General features: G+C 37.6%; 1 protein-coding gene across 1 annotated transcript; it reads right to left on the bottom strand.

Moving 5' to 3' along the window:
• Positions 1 to 512: 512 nt before the first annotated feature.
• On the bottom strand, positions 513 to 14,933 carry atg4da (autophagy related 4D, cysteine peptidase a). The gene is made up of 11 exons (XM_056253619.1): positions 14,612 to 14,933; positions 12,186 to 12,413; positions 11,928 to 12,011; positions 10,180 to 10,353; positions 6,824 to 7,181; positions 6,675 to 6,739; positions 6,401 to 6,552; positions 5,167 to 5,245; positions 5,009 to 5,085; positions 4,779 to 4,898; positions 513 to 792 (listed from the first exon to the last, which is right to left on the bottom strand). The coding sequence occupies exons 2-11, from the start codon at positions 12,370 to 12,372 to the stop codon at positions 613 to 615; spliced, it is 1,476 nt and encodes a 491-aa protein (XP_056109594.1). The 5' UTR covers positions 12,373 to 12,413; positions 14,612 to 14,933; the 3' UTR covers positions 513 to 612.
• Positions 14,934 to 19,367: the final 4,434 nt, after the last annotated feature.

The following is a 19,367-nucleotide window of genomic DNA, read 5'->3' as shown; positions in this document are numbered from 1 at the left end:
TCATAAAGAGCGACACAACAGCAGGACCGTGTGTTCAGTGTGTGAGACAAAACAGGAGGAAGTTAGTGTGTATGAGGCCGAATCGGTTGAAAATTGAGCTGACCGAGAATGCTCCTCATCCATTCATGAGTCATTTATAATATACAGGTAATTTACCAAAGAAATGTAGGTGTCAAGCCAAAATCATAGTATGCATACAGAAAATAAACAGTATTTTTAGAATTATTACACTGATAATTGATGCATTTTTCCTCTTACAATTTTCATCACCATAATGCAAAACATGCTTATACTGTAATGCAGTGAATTAAAATCATCTTTTTTTTTTTAAACTAAAACTTAGCATAAACTCAGTCTACATTTAAATAATGTAGCTTTTTTACATCACATTACTGAGAATGAGTTTTTGGGGCATTACGGTAATGATAAATAGGTGGAAAAAGTGTTTAATAATTCTAAAAATATGCAACATTTTCCTAATGCTTAGTTTTGAAATATGACGTAGACAGAGATTCTCAACGTCAGCAGAGCGTTATATTTATCAGTGTACAGACGTGAGGAACAGCAGTTTCATGAAGTTCAGTGCAGTCTGTGATGCATGCCGTACGCTCCTCACAGGAGCACAAACTCATCTGTGCTTCCTCTCTTATTGTTCCTGCTCGTTCTGTTGCATGAGAAAATGTTTGCAGGACCGTCCATGGAGCCGGCGCTCTGCCCCTCCAGTCCATAGCTCTGTCCCATGCCCTCCACAAATGTAAAGATGGGATACTTCTCTTTAGACGACGACAAAGCCTGAAAAGAACAACAAATATGGTCACACTTTATTTGAATATGTCCCTGTTACAGTGTAATTATACATTAAAGTACTGAGTAATAGTATTTAAAGTCCCTCTGTGGTGAAAACCAAGCCTTTAATGTTGTTTATATGTCTATGTAATGTTTTTAATATGCTTTAACCCTCTGGGGTCCTTCGGCCCAAATGGACCCGAAGCATTTAAATATATATTTTTTTAAAATCATTGCTTTATCGGAATGGTCCGAAATTTAGTGACTTTGTTGGTACTTGGCATATGAACACCCCAAAAAATTGGGGACAGGATTTGAATAGTCTAAGTGGTTGTAAAAAAAATAGTCACACTCAGGACCTTCGGGTCCAAATGGACCCGCATAGGAAATGAATGGGAAATTGGCAAAAATGTGAAAATACAGAGTTATTTTGTGCGTACAAACTACAAATCAGCCACGATCCAGAAAAAAAGCACACTACAGTGAAGGGGTAAATCTATAAAACATCAAGAGTGCAAAACAGACACATCCACACACACACACACACACACACACACTTTTATACACATACACACTAATAAATTCAGATTACATATGGGTTTTGAATTTTTAAAATGCTCAGTTTGTCCACCAGATGGCATCCATCTCATTTAAAAAATTGCTTTCATGAGGCCTAGGCTTGACTCTAAAATGAAATACAGCTTTAAAAAAAAAAAAAAAAAAAAAAAAAATATTTTTTAAAAATTTCTATTATATTCAATGGGGAAAAAATGGGTCATAATTATTGCATTAATATTAATTATAAATCATTTTTATTTTTGAAATTATCTCAAAACACCAAAAAAGAAAAGAAAAAATATTATAAAAAACAAGTAAAAAAAAAAAAGATGATTTTTTTTTAATAAATATTAATCCCACCCTTCCGGCCCATTTGGACCCGAAGGTCCTGAGTGTGACTCTGAAATGAAGGACCCCAGAGGGTTAAAGGTGCGATTTCTTGTTTTCCTTTTTTCTCTAGTGTGTTATGTTAGCCGTTAATGCATGTATAAGATCTGCAGAGTTTCAAAGCTCAAAGTCTCCTCAAACCTAAAGAGATATTCTTTATAAAAGTTAAGGCTCAGCCACGCCTTAGTAAAACGCTTCGTTCCAACACGCCCTCTCAAATCATGTCGTGGAGACGCTGTGTTTTTCCGTTGCGAAAGCCAAACTGCTTTGTTTGGCCTTCCAAAAGAGGACACAGTTAGAAAACAGTGCTTAAGCTTTATTTACAACACTGTTCCAGAACAGTACAACCAAAATATTCGACTGTGTGCTGCGCATTTTTCGAGGACTGTTTCCAGAACCTGCGAGAGTACTTTGCAGTACCACATATACTGCAGCTATTACAACTGCATGGCTACATCGTAGAAGAGTCCGGGTGTTGAATTGGCCTGCCTGCAGTCCAGATCTTTTACCTATAGAGAACATTTGGCGCATCATTAAACGAAAAATGCGTCAAAGACGACCACGAACACTTCAGCAGCTGGAAACCTATATAAGGCAAGAATGGGACCAAATTCCAACACCAAAACTCCAGACACTCATAAACTCGATGCCCAGACGTCTTCAAACTGTTTTGAAAAGAAGAGGAGATGTTACACCATGGTAAACGTGCCCCCGTCCCAACTATTTTGAGACCTGTAGCAGGCATCAAATTTGAAATGGGCTCATTTATTGGATAAAAGTGTAAATTTTCTCCGTTTAAACATTTGTTATGTTATTTATGTTCTATTGTGAATAAAATATTGTCTCATGTGATTTGAAAGTCGTATAGTTTTCGTTTTATTCAAATTTAAAAAACGTCCCAACTTTTCTGGAATTCGGGTTGTACAGTCTGGCGCTTCTGACTCACACAACCTGTAAGTATGTTTTCATATTTTAAGAAATTTCTACTGACTATTCAAATGCGAGTTTTGAGCAGTATAGAGTAGCGATCACAAATGCAGACATGGTTTTATGTTTACATAGTGTTCTCCCCTGATGTTCCAAATATGGTAACGGGCGTGACGCTTAAAGGGTAACTAAAGCCCTGGTCAGAGCCTGACTCCACCCACTGGCAATATTTGAAAAATGCTGGAAACGTCACAGGGCACCACAACTTCCAATAGGAAAATTCAAGTGCAGTAGCCACCGTTCAACCTGAAGAGGGCAGCACTCAGACGTTTTTACACCATATATTGTAGAATTAAAACACTTTATACCCCCAAAAATTACTTGAATCAATGAACAGCAAGCATTAATAAAGCCCCAGTCTCACAGATCATTAACTAAAAAAGTTGTTTTAGGGTTTAGTTACCCTTTAAGGTATTCGGGCCACTCACAATGCACTGGATTGCTGGCCAATATGAGCTTTGTAAAAATCGACGCGTTTCAGAAAGGCGGGGCATAGTGGAGCAACAACAATGTACGGTATGTGTAAAATAATAACTTTTTTTTAAACTAAAACCACTTAAACACATTGCATTAAACCAAATACACAAAATAATGTTCTTTTTAGAACCATCATTATGACCTCTACCTCTTTAAGACAAACCATGTGCAAATTCATAAGTCGACACCATTACTGAATATTTTTGTTCTTAAAACTGAAGTAAATCAAAGAAAGTCTCAAAAAGACGGTTTGAAATCGCTGGCGTTTCTGACGTCACAAGCGACCTTGTAACCAATCAGATCAACGTGTGATCGTCAACTACTGGATCTCTGAGCTGGTGTGAGTGAGTGGAGGCGGGGCTCATTTGCATATTCATAGAACCGCATATACTAAATGAGGCAAGGGTGTCGAGTTACATTCAAGCTATTTTAAGGCATGAAGATTTTTTTTTTTCAAGAACGTTTAAATATGTCATTTTAGTGATCAAAGATAAGTTTTAAGGGATAAAATTATTGACTACTGGGGGACTTTAGTATAGTAGGATTAGTGTGTGGTTTAGGATTGGTTGCATTAATTATCCCTAATTCATAGTTATTATTACTATAGTAAAATACATGTAAAAAAATTCTAAATATTTATAATTGCACATCAAATTTGGCTGAGAAATTACCTGAGACTTTAAAATAATTTAAAGTCATTATTGTGCTAATGAGAAAAGTATCAAATAGACATTGCAAAAAGTAGCTTTATAAATGTTTTTTTTTTATTTAATTTAATTTTATTCAACATAGGGTGAGTAAATGATGACAGAATTTTCATTTTTGGGTGACCTATACCTTTAATGCATTATTTATTAATATGGATTTTTTTTATTTGTATAATTTTTATGATAGTAGTAGGTGGCGGTAAAGGTCTAAATGAGTTTGTTCAAACGGCTGATTCATTCGTAAATGGCTCTCTTTATGAATGAGCCATTGAATCATTGGTTTACCCGATTGATTTGCTCAAAACGAAACGCCGCTGTGTGTTGGTCAGAGACTCACAACAGTTCTGCTCTGGCTTTATAGGTAATATTGGAAAAATGTAGCATAGGCAGACAATATTGTGTCTAAAACATAACACAATATTATTATTTATTGAATAAATAAAAATCACATTTGCACTCGTGCAATTCGGGACAAAAACGTCACTCGTGTGAAATTGCGCTCGTTACTCGCGTGATATTACTTAACTATATCATGATACAAAAATGAGACAAAAAAAATTATACAGGGGCATTTTTGCCCTGATATCTTAAATTTTAGGGGAATTCTAGAAACTTGAGAAAGTCTAGCAAAAATATTTTATTTTATAAAGTGCATACTAGTGCAAAAAAGTGCAAAGTGTAAGTGAGTTAAAGGAGAGACGAGCACGAGCAAACTGCTTTCTTCAGTGCTCAGCTTCACCTTCAGTACACCTTTAGCAACTCCTTTGTTTGTCTGCATTGACTTTTTTTGACTCTATGCACCAGAAGCAAAGGATTTTTACCTACTTGGAGCACAACAATTCCTTCTAGTGTTACCGATTCAAACAAGACACTCACATCACTGACCGCTGAGCACAACGACTCAAAGTCTTTCTTCGTCTGTGCGTAGAACCCGATGGTACAGCTGGGATCCATACGACTGAAGTTCATCTTCCTGGGTGAGTTACAGTGAAAAGACTACGAGAGAAACGAGAGACTTCAGCTACATACAAGACTTTGAAATTATAAGTATTATAATGTTTTGTTTTGTTTTCTGTACGAATTAAGAGGGTTGCTTTCGGTCTCACCTCCAGAGAGAAGTTGCCTTGGGTGACGTCCACCACCGGCTGACAGTAGTGTGGGTCTAGATACAATAGCTGGTCATCTGGAAGACAGACAGCAGCCAATCAGAGAGCAGACAGCAACACAGTAACCAATCAAAATATAGTTCTTAATAGACACATACCTTGAAAGCCAATAAAAAACAGAGAATGCTTGGGTTTCCCTCCAATAATACCTATACAGCAGTTTAACTTGAGAATGTTCTAGAAAAGGAGAGATTGTTTATTTAAAAACAAATGTCAACATAAGGCCATTTATTTAAGTAATTAAAAAAAGTTATATTATATTAAATATAAAATAAAAATTATTTTGCCCGGTTTGCAAAGTGATTTAATTACTATGAAAGCTTGTTTCTACCATGGAATAAAATAAATAAATAAAATTAAGTTAAAAAAAAAAAAAGGTTATTGCAAGTTTACATCTCACAATTTAGATTTTTTTTCCTCTGAATTCAGTTTACATCTCACAATTCTTTTTTTCCCGCCACGGAATTACAAAATAAAAAAGTTAATTGCGTGTTTTTAACTCACAATTCTGACTAGTTTATATCTTGCAATTCTGAGTTTACATTAAAAAAAATCTAAATTAAGTGATAAAATACTTTTTTTACATAAAAAAGTCTGAATTAAGAGATATAAACTGCTATTTATTGCAATTCTGAGTTTACATTAAAAAATATCTAAATTAAGTGATAAAATACTTTTTTACATAAAAAAGTCTGAATTAAGAGATATAAACTGCTATTTATTGCAATTCTGAGTTTACATTAAAAAATATCTAAATTAAGTGATAAAATACTTTTTTACATAAAAAAGTCTGAATTAAGAGATATAAACTGCTATTTATTGCAATTCTGAGTTTACATTTAAAAAAAAAATCTAAATTAGTTGAAAAAATACTTTTTTTACATAAAAAAGCTCTGAATTAAGAGATAAAAAAAACTCAGAATTGCAAGATATAAACTAGCATTTCTGAGAAAAAAGTCAAAATTGTGAGATAAAAAGACGCAATAACCTTTTTTATTTTGTAATGCCGTGGCGGAAAAAAAAAAGAATTGTGAGATGTAAACTGAAATCAGAGGGGAAAAAAAAATCTAAAATATGAGATGTAAACTTGCAATAACCTTTTTTGTTATTATTTAATTGTATTTATTTATATCTTGCAATTCTGAGTTTACATTAAAAAAGTCTGAATTAAGAGATAAGAAATGAGAGAAAAAAATGTCAGAATTGTGTTCAGAAATCAGAAAAGTTAAAATAAATTACCCGGTGGCGGAAACAAGCTTTCATAATACATCTATTTTTTTATTTTCCAACAAATTCATATTTTTTTTATGAATTCATGTGCAGTACATGTACCTTAACACACTCAATGTAAGAGGGGTTTAAGGACTCTCCTCCGAGCCGCACTGGCACTAGAAGGATGACTGATTTCCATCCTGTGCCACCGGACTCGGGCCGCTCTTGTGTCAGGGGCGACTCACACAACCCCATGACATCTCCTTTATACACTGCAGCACACACACACAGAAGCAGAAGTATGAGCTAAACATCACTTACAAACATGTACGAGATAAAGTTTCAGTTTCACTAACAGTTTTTGTCAAATGATCACATGACGCACAAGACTCACCCGTGCAGTCCTGAGCCACGTATACAGCAAGGCTGTGAAACTCAGGGGTTCTAGCCACTGCTTTTCTGGTAGAAGAAAACACATTAAATAAGTCATAAGTCACACAGTTCAGTTCAATGTACACTGATGCTCATTTGTTCTCCTCTCACCTCAGCATATGTGCCACTACGGATGGGCCGTACCAGTCCCCTGCCCTCTTCCCGGACTCCTTTCCCAGCTCCACCAGCTGGTGAACTCCGAACGGAGCCGAGGGATGGTCCCCAAACCAAGACACCACCTTCCTGTGTAACGCCTCCTCCTGAGGGTCAAGTCTGGCTGCAGGGCATTGCTCAGGGGTCCGTCTGTGACCCTCAGCACTGCCAGAGCCGGGGTCCCGCTGGGAAACGGGGCTGGTCCAGGAAGAACTAAAGGAAGGCAGGGACATGCCAGCCGGGCGGGAAGGAGAGCGGGGCTTCAGCACCTCAAAATCAACGTCTGACAGCGGATGACAGTCCGACCACCTCCAGTCTGGGATATAGAGAGAAGCATGTATGCAGTTATATAGGCGCCGGTCAAAAGCTTGGGGTCAGTAAGATTTTTTTTTTTTTTTAAGAAATTAATACTTTTATTCAGCAAGGATGCATTAAATTGATCAAAAGTGACAGTAAAGACATTTATAATGTTACTAAATATTTCTATTTCATATAAATGCTGTTCTTTTGATCTTTCTATTCAAGCAAACATTCCTGAAATAAAAAGTATAATGGTTTTCACAAAAATATGAAGCAGCACAACTGTTTTCAACATGGATAATAATCAGAAATGTCATCGAATCATCATATTAGCATGATTTATGAAGGATCATGTGACACTGAAGACTGGAGAAATGATGCTGAAAATTCAGCTTTGATCACAGGAATAAATTGATTTGAAATTGTAATAATATTTCAAAAGATTCCTGTATTTTTTATCAAATAAATGCAGGCTTGGTGAGGAAGAGACTTCTTTCACAAAAATTTAAAAAATCTTACTGACACCAAACTTTTGAACAGTAGTGTATATATATATATTAATACACTTTAACAGACTATATTTGTTATGATTAAGTATGGTAAATAAAAGTAATTATACAGTCCCTGACAAAAGTCGTGTCGCTAATCTATTTTGTAGAAACACCTGCTATTAACCTGACTTTTAATTAATCAATTGGTGTTAGAAATAGCTCATATGAAAAGCTAAAACCCTCCCAAATGATGTTTAATGCACTGAAATAAATTAGTTTCACTGAAAAAAGATTTATCATTTAAACAAGACAGAAAGGTCAAATTTTGGCAAGACAAAAGTTTTGTCGCCTATACAGAAATTGAACAAATTTACTGCAAATACAAAAATATGTCAGCAAATTAAGTATTGGTGATGTGAGATCCAAATTTAATATCTTGTATGACTTCCATGAGCTTGAAGGACTGTGTAGTGGCTATTTGTCCATAAACTTAAACAAACTAATAATATCAAACTTCTCAAACGGCCACTGAGGCTGGGTTAGGCTTTACGCAGGTTTAGAGGTGTCCAAGTGAACTAATGTCCATAACAAAATTGAGTTTGAGGAGGTTTATTTACACATATAAGCAGCTCACAGACATTTTCTGCTGCCTCTCTCAAGCTGGTAAAAAACCATATGCCCGCGCAACCTGAGGTCCCTCCCACCTTGACCTACTTATGCAAATTAACATAGCACCATGTGACCAATTAACAACAATACAAGAAAACAAAAAAATAAGCATGAATACAAAATAAAGCAAATGAACTTTAGCAGGGAAAGGAAGGAAATAAATTAGGCTATAACTTAAGCCTAAAATAAACAAAATAGAAAATAGCTCCAACAGACTGCATCCATGCGGTTTGGCAAGGATTCATACAATTTATTGATGAAGTCATCAGGAATAGCAAAGAAAGCAGTCTTGCATGCCTCCCAGAGTTCATCAATATTCTTTGGTTTCGTCTTCCATGCTTCCTCTTTAATCCTACCCCACATATGCTCAATGATGTTCATGTCTGGTGACTGGGCTGGCCAATCCTGGAGCATCTTGATCTTCTTCGCCTTGAGGAACTTTGATGTGGAGATGGAAGTATGCGATGGAGCACCATCCTGCTGCAGAGTTTGGCCTCTTTTATGGTTGGGAATATAAGAGGTAGCTAAGATTTCTTGGTATTTTAGACTATTGATGTTGCACACCCCCATACTGGATGTAACCCCAGACCATGATTTTTCCGCCACCAAACTTCACTGTTTTCTGGGCGAATCTCGGATCCATGCGGGCTCCAGTAGGTCTCCTGCAATATTTGCGGCGACTGTGGTGTAATTCAACAGAAGATTCATCTGAAAAATTTTAGTAGGCTATGGGCCTTGGCAAATGCCACACGGTTTTTCAATTGTCTTTTGTTTAGTGCTGGCTTCTGGGCACTGATTCGACCATGGAGGCCATTTCGAGACAGAATCCGACAAACTGTTCTGGTTGACACAGGGACTTCAGGTGACCAGGTCTCGTGGAGGTCTGCTGCAGTGGAAAATGGGCTGGCCTTGGATTTTCGAGCCAACAAACGGTCCTCTCGAGCAGTTGTCTTGCGGGGTCTGCCTGACCTGGGCTTGTCAAAAATGTCTCCAGTGTCTTCAGATGTTTTTTTTTATCCTCTGTACTTGACGCTGAGACACATTGAAGGTGTCTGCCACATCAGCAGTGGATCTGGTCTTCAGCCTCTTGATAATCAAAACTTTAGTCTCAGGGTGAATCTTAGGCATGTTTGCAAAGGTCTAGTTGCAGTTGATGTGAAGGTCTAGTGTACTGGGGTTGTTTTTATACACACCTGAGACCTAATTGATCCATTATTAGTCACAGGTGAAGCTCATATGACAAGGCGACAACACTTATGTCTTTGCACAAATTGATTCAATGGGCTTTACCAAGCTGTGAATATTAGAATGCTTTTTGACAGTTTCGTTTTGCACTGAAACATTATTACAAAAGCTGTTGGGATTAAAATGAGCCATTTCTTGTAAAAAAATCTTGATTAGAAATATATTTCAGCGGCATTCAGGTCAATTTGTACACAAGCGACACAACTTTTGTCAGGGACTGTATAAAATTAAGCAAAGTAAGGAAGTTTTTCCTTAAACAAAACTCTTTGCATCATTAATTAATTGCTTTATTGGTTGCACTTTATTTTACAGTAAGTGCACTATCAATGTACTTAATACTGAGTAATTTAAGGTAACTACATGGGTTCAATTAGGTTATATTAGAGCTATTACCTAATTATTACTCAGTTATTGTAATTTTTTCCAAGGCATGTTTATAAAAGTTACTTAAATGTCCTAATTAAACTAAGGCCCAATCCTGGCTTAATCGAAGCCCTGTCTGTGAAACCAGGTCATTATGTTCATGCAAAACCGGACTGTAAAATAAAGTGCTACTGCTTCCTGCATTTAATTCACATGCAAATCAACAAATGTGAAAGTAGCTGAGACCTGTGGGCAGGAGGTGCAGCAGTAACCCCTGTGCCAACAGCATCTGTCCACTGCGCAGCATACAGCCCCAGCCACAGTCAGTGGTCAGACTCGATCCCTCCAGCTGAGGAAACTCCCTCCTGTAGGTGAGCCAAACGCACGACACAAACACCTGCCGGAAGCGCTCCACCTCGTCTGGGAACGAGACGGCATCTCAGTACAACAGAATCACATTCTTTTGATCATTGTTGTGTTAATTCAAGTTCAAGTCAAGTCAAGTCAAGTTCAAGTCAAGTTCAAGTCAAGCTCAAGTCAAGTCAAGCTCAAGTCAAGCTCAAGTCAAGCTCAAATCAAGTCAAGTCAAGCTCAAGTCAAGCTCAAGTCAAGCTCAAATCAAGTCAAGTCAAGTCTAGCTCAAGTCAAGCTCAAGTCAAGTCAAGTCAAGCTCAAATCAAGTCAAGTCAAGCTCAAATCAAGTCAAGCTCAAATCAAGTCAAGCTCAAATCAAGTCAAGCTCAAGTCAAGCTCAAATCAAGTCAAGTCAAGCTCAAATCAAGTCAAGTCAAGTCAAGCACAAGTCAAGCTCAAATCAAGCTCAAGTCAAGCTCAAATCAAGTCAAGCTCAAGTCAAGCTCAAATCAAGTCAAGTTCAAGTCAAGCTCAAATCAGGTCAAGCTCAAATCAAGTCAAGTCCAAGTCAAGTCAAGTCAAGCTCAAATCAAGTACAAGTCAAGTCCAAGTCAAGTCAAGCCAAGTCCAAGTCAAGTCAAGTCAAGTCAAGTCAAGTCAAGTCAAGCTCAAATCAAGTCCAAGTCAAGTCAAGTCAAGTCAAGTTAAGTCAAGCTCAAATCAAGTCAAAGTCAAGTCAAGTCAAGTCCAAGTCAAGTCAAGTCAAGTCAAGTCAAGTCAAGTCAAGTCAAGTCAAGTCCAAGTCAAGTCAAGCTCAAATCAAGTCAAGTCAAAGTCAAGTCAAGTCAAGTCCAAGTCAAGTCAAGTCAAGTCAAGCTCAAATCAAGTCAAGTCAAGTCCAAGTCAAGTCAAGTCAAGTCAAGTCAAGCTCAAATCAAGTCCAAGCCAAGTCAAGTCCAAGTCAAGTCAAGTCAAGTCAAGTCAAGCTCAAATCAAGTCCAAGTCAAGTCAAGCCAAGTCAAGTCAAGTCAAGCTCAAATCAAGTCATGCTCAAGTCAAGCTCAAATCAAGTCAAGTCCAAGTCAAGTCAAGTCAAGCTCAAATCAAGTCTAAGTCAAGTCAAGCCAAGTCAAGTCAAGTCAAGCTCAAATCAAGTCAAGCTCAAGTCAAGCTCAAATCAAGTCAAGTCCAAGTCAAGTCAAGTCAAGTCAAGTCAAGTCAAGCTCAAGCCAAGTCAAGTCAAGTCAAGTCAAGTCAAGTCAAGTCAAGTCAAATCAAGCTCAAATCAAGTCAAGCTCAAGTCAAGCTCAAATCAAGTCAAGTCCAAGTCCAAGTCAAGTCAAGTCAAGTCAAGTCAAGCTCAAGTCAAGTTCAAGTCAAGTTCAAGTCAAGCTCAAGTCAAGCTCAAATCAAGTCAAGTCCAAGTCCAAGTCAAGTTCAAGTCAAGTTCAAGTCAAGTTCAAGTCAAGCTCAAATCAAGCTCAAATCAAGTCCAAGTCCAAGTCAAGTCAAGTCAAGCTCAAGTCAAGTTCAAGTCAAGCTCAAGCCAAGTCAAGTCACCTTCATTTATATAGCGCTTTTTACAATACAGATTTTAAAGCAGCTTTACAGTGACAACAAGTGTGCAAGTGTTTACTCACCTTCACTATTGAACAGATAGGACTGACCCAGGAGGAACAGAGGGGAGGTCTTGTTGAAGGTAGTTTTAGATTTCACGGTCCAGCCTGGGAAAATGAAGACAGGAACTTACTGAGATACAGTCAATGATATTTGATTTGTGGCCGGTTTTGAACATCTGACTTCAAAAATGGCCCGAAAAAAAAAAGGAACAACCATTTGTGTCATTATTTTGTTTCAGTCATAGAAACCAGTTCTCAATCATGTGCATGAAAACCAACCATATTTGACGTTGTTCCAGGCCGAAATGAACTTGGCTTTCAGGCGATCCACTTCATCGGGCTCTTCTCTGATGGCGTCAGGCACTGGCCCATGGCCGTTGTGGTGTCGGGACTGGGCCGAGGGCCTGTCATCATGAGCTCCAGCGCCCACCATGTACTGAACGCCACTGGGAGACACGGAGTTCATGGTTCAGGCTGGATACAGCAGCATTACAGAGGAACGTCAGCCTGAAAGACAGCGAAAGTAAGAGAAAACGTGATATGAGGGGTTCCTTGGTATATTTTTAATATCATGAGGAATCAATAGTTCCTTGAGCTTTTGAAACAGAGCAGCTGTGCTATGACATCACAGCTGTGCATATGACTTCTCTAGTCCAAAAAAAGCATTTACCGAAACTAAGCTGCAGAAATGTCTCATTCTGAGATCTGATTTCTGACAACAGAAACATTAACAAGTGACGCTCGCTCACACTCATAATCAGTGATGCCTATGCATATTGATGGTAAGTAATATGAAAAAAATATGGTTAAATACAAGGAATCCAAAATATATCTGTACCACATCAGTTAACAGATTTTTTTTAATGTTTTGATATCAGCTGATAATGGATATTTAATTGTGCATTAATGACCTTGATCATCTAACACACATTAACACTAGTTAATAAATAAATAAAAAATAAAAAAAATTAATGAGTACCAGGGTTTCAAGGAAATATTTTTTTTTTAGCATTCATACCATGGTAATACAATGATATTCTACCATGCAGCACCATGTACTGAATGTTGATAAGGACTTTTGTTAGAGATTGCAGTCACACAAAGCAATGTATAACCTATTTTAGAGCTGATTGCAAATAGAAAAATGTACATGTACACATTACCGTTCAAAAATTTAGGGTCGATATTTTTTTGTTTTTGAAGTAGGTCTCTTCTGCTCAGCAAGGCCACATTTATTTGATTAAAAATACAGTAAAAACAGTAATATTGTGAAACATTATTACAATTTAAAATAACTGTTTTCTATGTGAATATATTTTAAAATGTAATTTATTCCTGTGATCAAAGCTGAATTTGCAGCATCAATACTCCAGTCTTCAGTGTCACATGATCCTTCAGAAATCACTCTAATATGATGATTTGATACTCAAGAAACATTTATTATGGTTATTATCAATGTTGAAAACAGTTGTGCTGCTTCATATTTTTGTGGAAACCTTGATTATTTTTTTTCAGGATTCTTTAATGAATAGAACATTCAAAGGAACGGCATTTATTTGAAATGGAAATCTATTGTTACATTATATAAATGTCTTTACTGTCACTTTTGAAGTCGTGCAATTTGAATTGCTGACTGCGATGTGACGTCACAATAGACACTATTCAAACTAGAAAACATTCTTCTGTGTGTTACACAAACAGAAAACAAGCTGTGTGGGAAATGAATCGGTCACATGAGACCTGACTGAGGACAGGTGTGGTGACTGAGGGCCACGAGAGTTCAAGCACTCTTTACAAAAAGGAATATGACTTCCCTTTTCCTTGTTTTCTCAAGGAAGTTTGAGCTTACAGTATAACGGCGGGAAATGAGGCAACGTCATCAGTTCAGAATGAGACAAAACGTCATTGCACAATAATGCAAATTCTTTAAAAAATTCCACTTCATTCTAGAGCGCTAGACTGCTCGGAGAAAGTGGATACATGTGAATTGTAAGCCATGTGACCACTGAGTGCTCAGCAAAAAAAGGTCATCACAATGCATTTAGCATACTACCATACTACATTAATGAAATAATACTATTACTGCAGTATGTACACAGTTTAAGAACATTTCATTTATGCGCAGAATACTTGCCTAATTTATGTCAAAATGTGTAGTATGCAACTGATTACACCGTTTCCCACAATGCAATGCGCTTGACCTACTATAAACATCATCAACCATTTTTTGACTGCCCAAAGTGTACAACTAGACTGCAGCTTTATTGAAGTCAACCGACAAGCATTTAGCATACTAATGTTTGAAACGTTTTGTGTCACATGCTGCCTAATGTTTCACATTGCGTTGTAGAAATGAGTAGGCATTATACAGTATATAGTGCACATAATGCAGTATGAAGTACGCTACTATTTCATTTCGAACACAGCCTAAGAGGAAAATCCAGTTTTCTGTGGCTGAATGTGCAATAATTTCGTTGGAAATAATTAATTCGTTTTAAAAAAAACAAGTAATCGCCGAATACCAGTCACGATACAGATTTTAACACCATTAAAATACAGAAATAAGGCAGCCTGATTCCGGTGTTTGTGTGAAATATTAAAAAAAAATTAAGTATGAAGACAGTTATCACGTATCTTGAAATGTATACACTCCAAAAGTCATTTTAAACAGCCAGACTAAACATTTGAAAGCTTGGCCGGGTTACCTTCACGTTAGACCCGGCATGTTTGATGTTCCGGGTATTTTACCGACTTTTCCTATAAATAGTCCACGGCGTCCAGCTGCACGAACGCTCGTCTGGATGTCGGCAAGGACAGGCGCTGTGAGACCGAGCTCAGGCCTTCTCAGGGGCCGTAATCTCGGCGAGTATCGATTAAAGCCGCAGTCATGAGTTCCTACTTCTATACAATCATACGCGTCGGTCGAACTGTCAGCTGAGAGATGAATAGTGTATAAATCATTGAGCGATTAAACCAGTATGCAACCACTTCCTGTTGTCATTGCGGATACACACCCTCGCTCCGCCCACCAGGCGACGTGATTGGCCAGGTTTGACAGTTGCCGTTTGATGATTGGATGATATACACGTACGAGAAACTGTAGTCAATGAATTCTGAATTATTTATTTATTTAAATAAAATATGTACATACCATATGATTCAATTAATACAGTGAATAAATTAAAACAGTTTGGAGTATTAAAAGGAAATAAATTATGCAGTTGGTAAAACTGTTTAAAACTAATTCAGTTCTCAGTATACACTACTCTACAGTCTTATGGCGCTTTTTCACGGCATGGAAAATATGTAAGAAATAAATCCTACCTTGGTTTGTTATGATACATATTGTACATAGGGCATATGGTAAATTGTTAACCTTTTTATTTGGTTAGACACATTTTGCATTCATGAGCAAAAAAAAAAAAGAAAGAAAAAGAAAGAAATCCTCTTGAATGCTCAATAAAAACATACTCTAAATTCTGTTTTGTGCCGATGTAATTTTGTTGTACTGTGAAGGATTACGTAAGATTGACAAAGTTCATAGTAAAAAAAGTAAAGGGTCATGTACAGTTATGCTTTGTTTACATTTAAGAGTTATGCTTTGTTTACATTTAAATTCTGTACGTTTACATTTAAATTGAGTAAATTCTGCTTGCAGAGCACTAATACCATCATCATTGTGTTCTACATCACTCAGTATGATAACAGCCAGTTTTTGTATTTGTAAAAGATCAGTTTTAGTACTGTTAACTAATAATTCGTAACTCATACTGTGATAAAGGAGGACAAAAGCTCAGTGACCAAAGGTCTATGCTGACTTGACCAAAAAAATCTAGCAATGCCTTGATGAACTTTCCTGTGTGAGTTTAGTATTAATCTGAAAAGCAAATAAAAGAAGCATGTAATTTTATACAATACATCTTTATTAATTGACTACACACACTGCACCTCAGTTAATGGACATCTGCATTAAGTAAAAGTGATGTACAGAACCAAATAAATAGAAATAAATTACAGATTCGTTTCAACACAACCTGTCCAAAATGCCACACATACACGATTCTCTTCATTTCTCCTATATAGGACATTCACATTAGAACAGAATATGTTTATGTCTTTATTTTCCTCTATGTACAGTATTGTACAGAATTTGGGACAGTTCATTAAAGCAACGTATAAAATAACTATATCCGACATGAAATAAAGTGCATTCTCAAAAGATCACATCTTGTAGGAAATTACATTAAAAACAGAAATTTCTCAAACGAACACAAGCACTTAAGAATACATTTTTGACATACGAGTGGACAATGTACTTTAAATATGTGTGGATTCTTGTTTTTCAGTTCACTTTGTGAATCTATTCTGCAGTGGAAATCAAATCAACATTATAAAACATTAGTTGGTTCCTCTCGTTTTCAACTATAACAGTCACATGGTATAAAGTGGAAACATTCAGGCCAGTGAAGTGTTAGACGTCTTTAACCACAACTGAAAAGTCATGCATGGGAAAGGAAGAACGGCAACTATGTGTGTTTTTTTGGATTGTTACAAACATAACATTAGATATATTAACACATTCACCCAAAATCTTTACATTATTTTATGCATATGTCATCATCACTTCTCCATTTCACTGATATATCCAAATAACTCTCTGTGTTGAGTTTCTGTATGATACATTAAATAAACCTATTATGCTTTTTATAGATATAAAGAAATCTCCACTAACACCAAAACCAGATATGAAACAGCAAAAGATATCTGAAATGAAAGAGCTGCTTGAGAGATAAACAGTGTCAGGATACATTTACGGAAGGATTAATAGATATCTGAATGTCTATCCAAAGGCATTATCATGCTACAGTATGAAATACAAATAAATAAAGCACTCTTGGTCTTGTCACTGATTGCTCCTACTCCTACTACTCATACCACCATATAAATATAAGGTGTACAATAGTGACAGTGTCCCTGTTAGCCATCAGATGGCAGTATAACCCAATCTATAGACCTTATTCACAGCAGCGCCATCTGTGATTTTTAGCGGGAATGAAAGCAAGGCTGTGAGGGATAGACCTTTCTTTTACTGTCTATGGGATAGACATACATCTATTCAGTGGGTTGTACTGTTATTATTAGGGGTTGGAGCGAGTAGCGCTGAAACCCAAACCCTATTGTAATTGTTATAATTTCCAAGGATCAGCATTCCTCCCTAAAAGTGATCGAGCCAAACCATAAGTCGTAGGCTAGAGACTTGAAACTTTTAGGGATGATAGTACCCACCCCGTCTACAACGTCACCAAGGCTCGCCCCAATCGGCCAGATGGTGGCGCTACAGCGATCAAAAGTACTTAATGGCTCATAACTCCTAAACCATTAGTCGCCGGCTAAGTGTCTTATATCGTTGGAATCCGGATTCGACCGGATTCGGTCGCCGCCCTGGTGACATTTTCTGGTAGGCCTATTTGGATTTTTCGAAAAAGCTACTTTGCGAAGTAGTCCTAGGTTGTTCACCCGATCCGAACCAAACCAGTGCAGAAAGATTCTCTGCAGTCTGAATATTCGATTCACGTCCATTACGGGACGCCAAAACGTTTGAAGTGGGTGTGACCACTTTTACTGAAACGGCTTTTACTGCGTCGACCTCCCGCCGTAGCTACGTCGTAGGCTGTGTGTAGCGCGTGTACCCTTACGTGCACCTCTCCAAAAATGTAACAACGTGTCAATTCTACGCGGACGCAAACGCTGTGATTGGCCTGCCAGAACCGCTCGCTCGCAATCACTGCACTTGCGTCCGTGTAGAATTGACACGTTGTTACATTTTTGGAGAGGTGCACGTCAGGGTACGCCGAAAGCCTGTTTTATGCTTCTGTGTCGCCGCTAACCCTTCTCCGACCCCTCCGCCGTATCTCGACGTGCACCTCCAAAAAATTGTAACTACGCGTTGAGGCGACGCAGACCGCAAGGGCTGTGATTGGTCAGATTATACATAATTTCCGGAGTGTAGCTTTTCCGGTTTTTCCCCCTCCCGCTATACCGCCATTTTTAAAGTGACCACAGCACTGTTTGTTTCAACGATGGATCAAGTTGAGGAACATTTGATTCTTCTGCGATTAAACATTTGCAATAAAATCATTTGTTGTTCAACGTCGATTAGCTCCAGAAGCAACAACATTCTCTCTCTTTCGCTCGCCGTCGGAAATGAAAAAGCGTAACCGGCGCACAGAACCAAAACAAACTAGCAAAGAGATTCGCGAACCACACACCCCCGTAGCGTTCTGGCGGTGAAATGCACCGCGATGCAACACAACCTGACGCAGAACCATAAAACGGCCACGACGCTGTAGGAGTGACGGCGTAGCTACGCCGTGGAGTTGATGCAGAAGCATAATGAGGCCTGTGAAGGGTACGCCCGTGCGCTACACAACCTACGGCGGGAGGTCGACGCAGAAGTATAAATTGGGCTTAACCCTTTTGAACGGAATTAAGTAATTTCACCAAATTTGGTACACCTACAGTATGTATAGGCTTGGTCTGTGGTCACGTAAAAAAGGATGTGGCGACTGGCCACTTGGTGGCGCTATAAAGAAAAAACGTGTAGCTACGCAACAGTCAGCCTGGGGTGCGTTTCCCAAAGCCAACTATGGTCGCAAGTTCCGTCGCTACTAATAGAGTTCAATGGAAATTGCGATCATAATTTGGCCAACGATGCTTTTGGGAAACTCCTCATTCTGAGCAACTTTGCCTTTATGACCACCGCATGTCAATCGAATCGTTCGTATATTGGAGATTATTTCAAAAACCTACTTTCCCAAACTAGTCCCCTTAAAGGCCTTAAAGCAATGTAAAAGTGATTTAGGTGCTTTTTACAGTAGACATAACTGGAAAATACAGTAAGTTTATCCCTCACAGCCTCGCTTTCATACAGGGTGCTGCTCCGAATAGGGTCTATTTCTGCCACACCTCAAATGGTCCTCATCATGTGATACATTTGTGTTACATTAATAAATACATGAATTAAATGATAAACCAAAAATAACAATGTCCTTATGTTCTACAATTTGACATATGACAGAAAATGCTTAAAAGCAGTTGATTCTTTTGAATACACAAAAATGTTTTCAGTCTTCTTCTAAATGTGTATAATTAGCTTTACTTGATAATACTGAGACAAATGCAATTTATACCATTTATTATTTTATACCAATACTTTACCATGTTTTACTACTAAAACCATAGTATTAGTAGTAGTAGTATTACTATAGATACACTATGGTTACTGTAGTAAAGTATGGTTACTGTAGTCAAACCATTGTTCATCTCCACAACTGTTTCCTAGCATTCAAGTGATGATGTTTCGGAGGCTTTAGAAATGAAAAAAAAAGAACAAACGCTGCAAAAAAACATCAGTCGCATCCCTACAAACATTTATGTTTTGCATATGCTGAAAAATTAGAA

This window comes from Rhinichthys klamathensis, unplaced genomic scaffold (assembly GCF_029890125.1).
Source record: "Rhinichthys klamathensis goyatoka isolate OS25496 unplaced genomic scaffold, OSU_Roscu_1.1 h1tg000107l_1, whole genome shotgun sequence".
NCBI lineage: Eukaryota > Metazoa > Chordata > Actinopteri > Cypriniformes > Leuciscidae > Rhinichthys > Rhinichthys klamathensis.
The sequence above is the reverse complement of the archived record's forward strand: the minus strand, read 5'-3'. Positions and strand labels throughout refer to the sequence as shown.

What these genes read in the sequence shown, in the direction of transcription:
- atg4da (XM_056253619.1), bottom strand. Translation starts at nt 12,372, where the DNA reads ATGAACTCCGTGTCTCCCAGTGGCGTTCAGTACATGGTGGGCGCTGGA. An exon ending in CTGGAACAACGTCAAATATG is followed by an intron (nt 12,012 to 12,185) that starts GTTGGTTTTCAT and finishes TCATTTTCCCAG; the next exon opens with GCTGGACCGTGAAATCTAAA. An exon ending in CGTGGCTCAGGACTGCACGG is followed by an intron (nt 6,553 to 6,674) that starts GTGAGTCTTGTG and finishes TGTGTGCTGCAG; the next exon opens with TGTATAAAGGAGATGTCATG.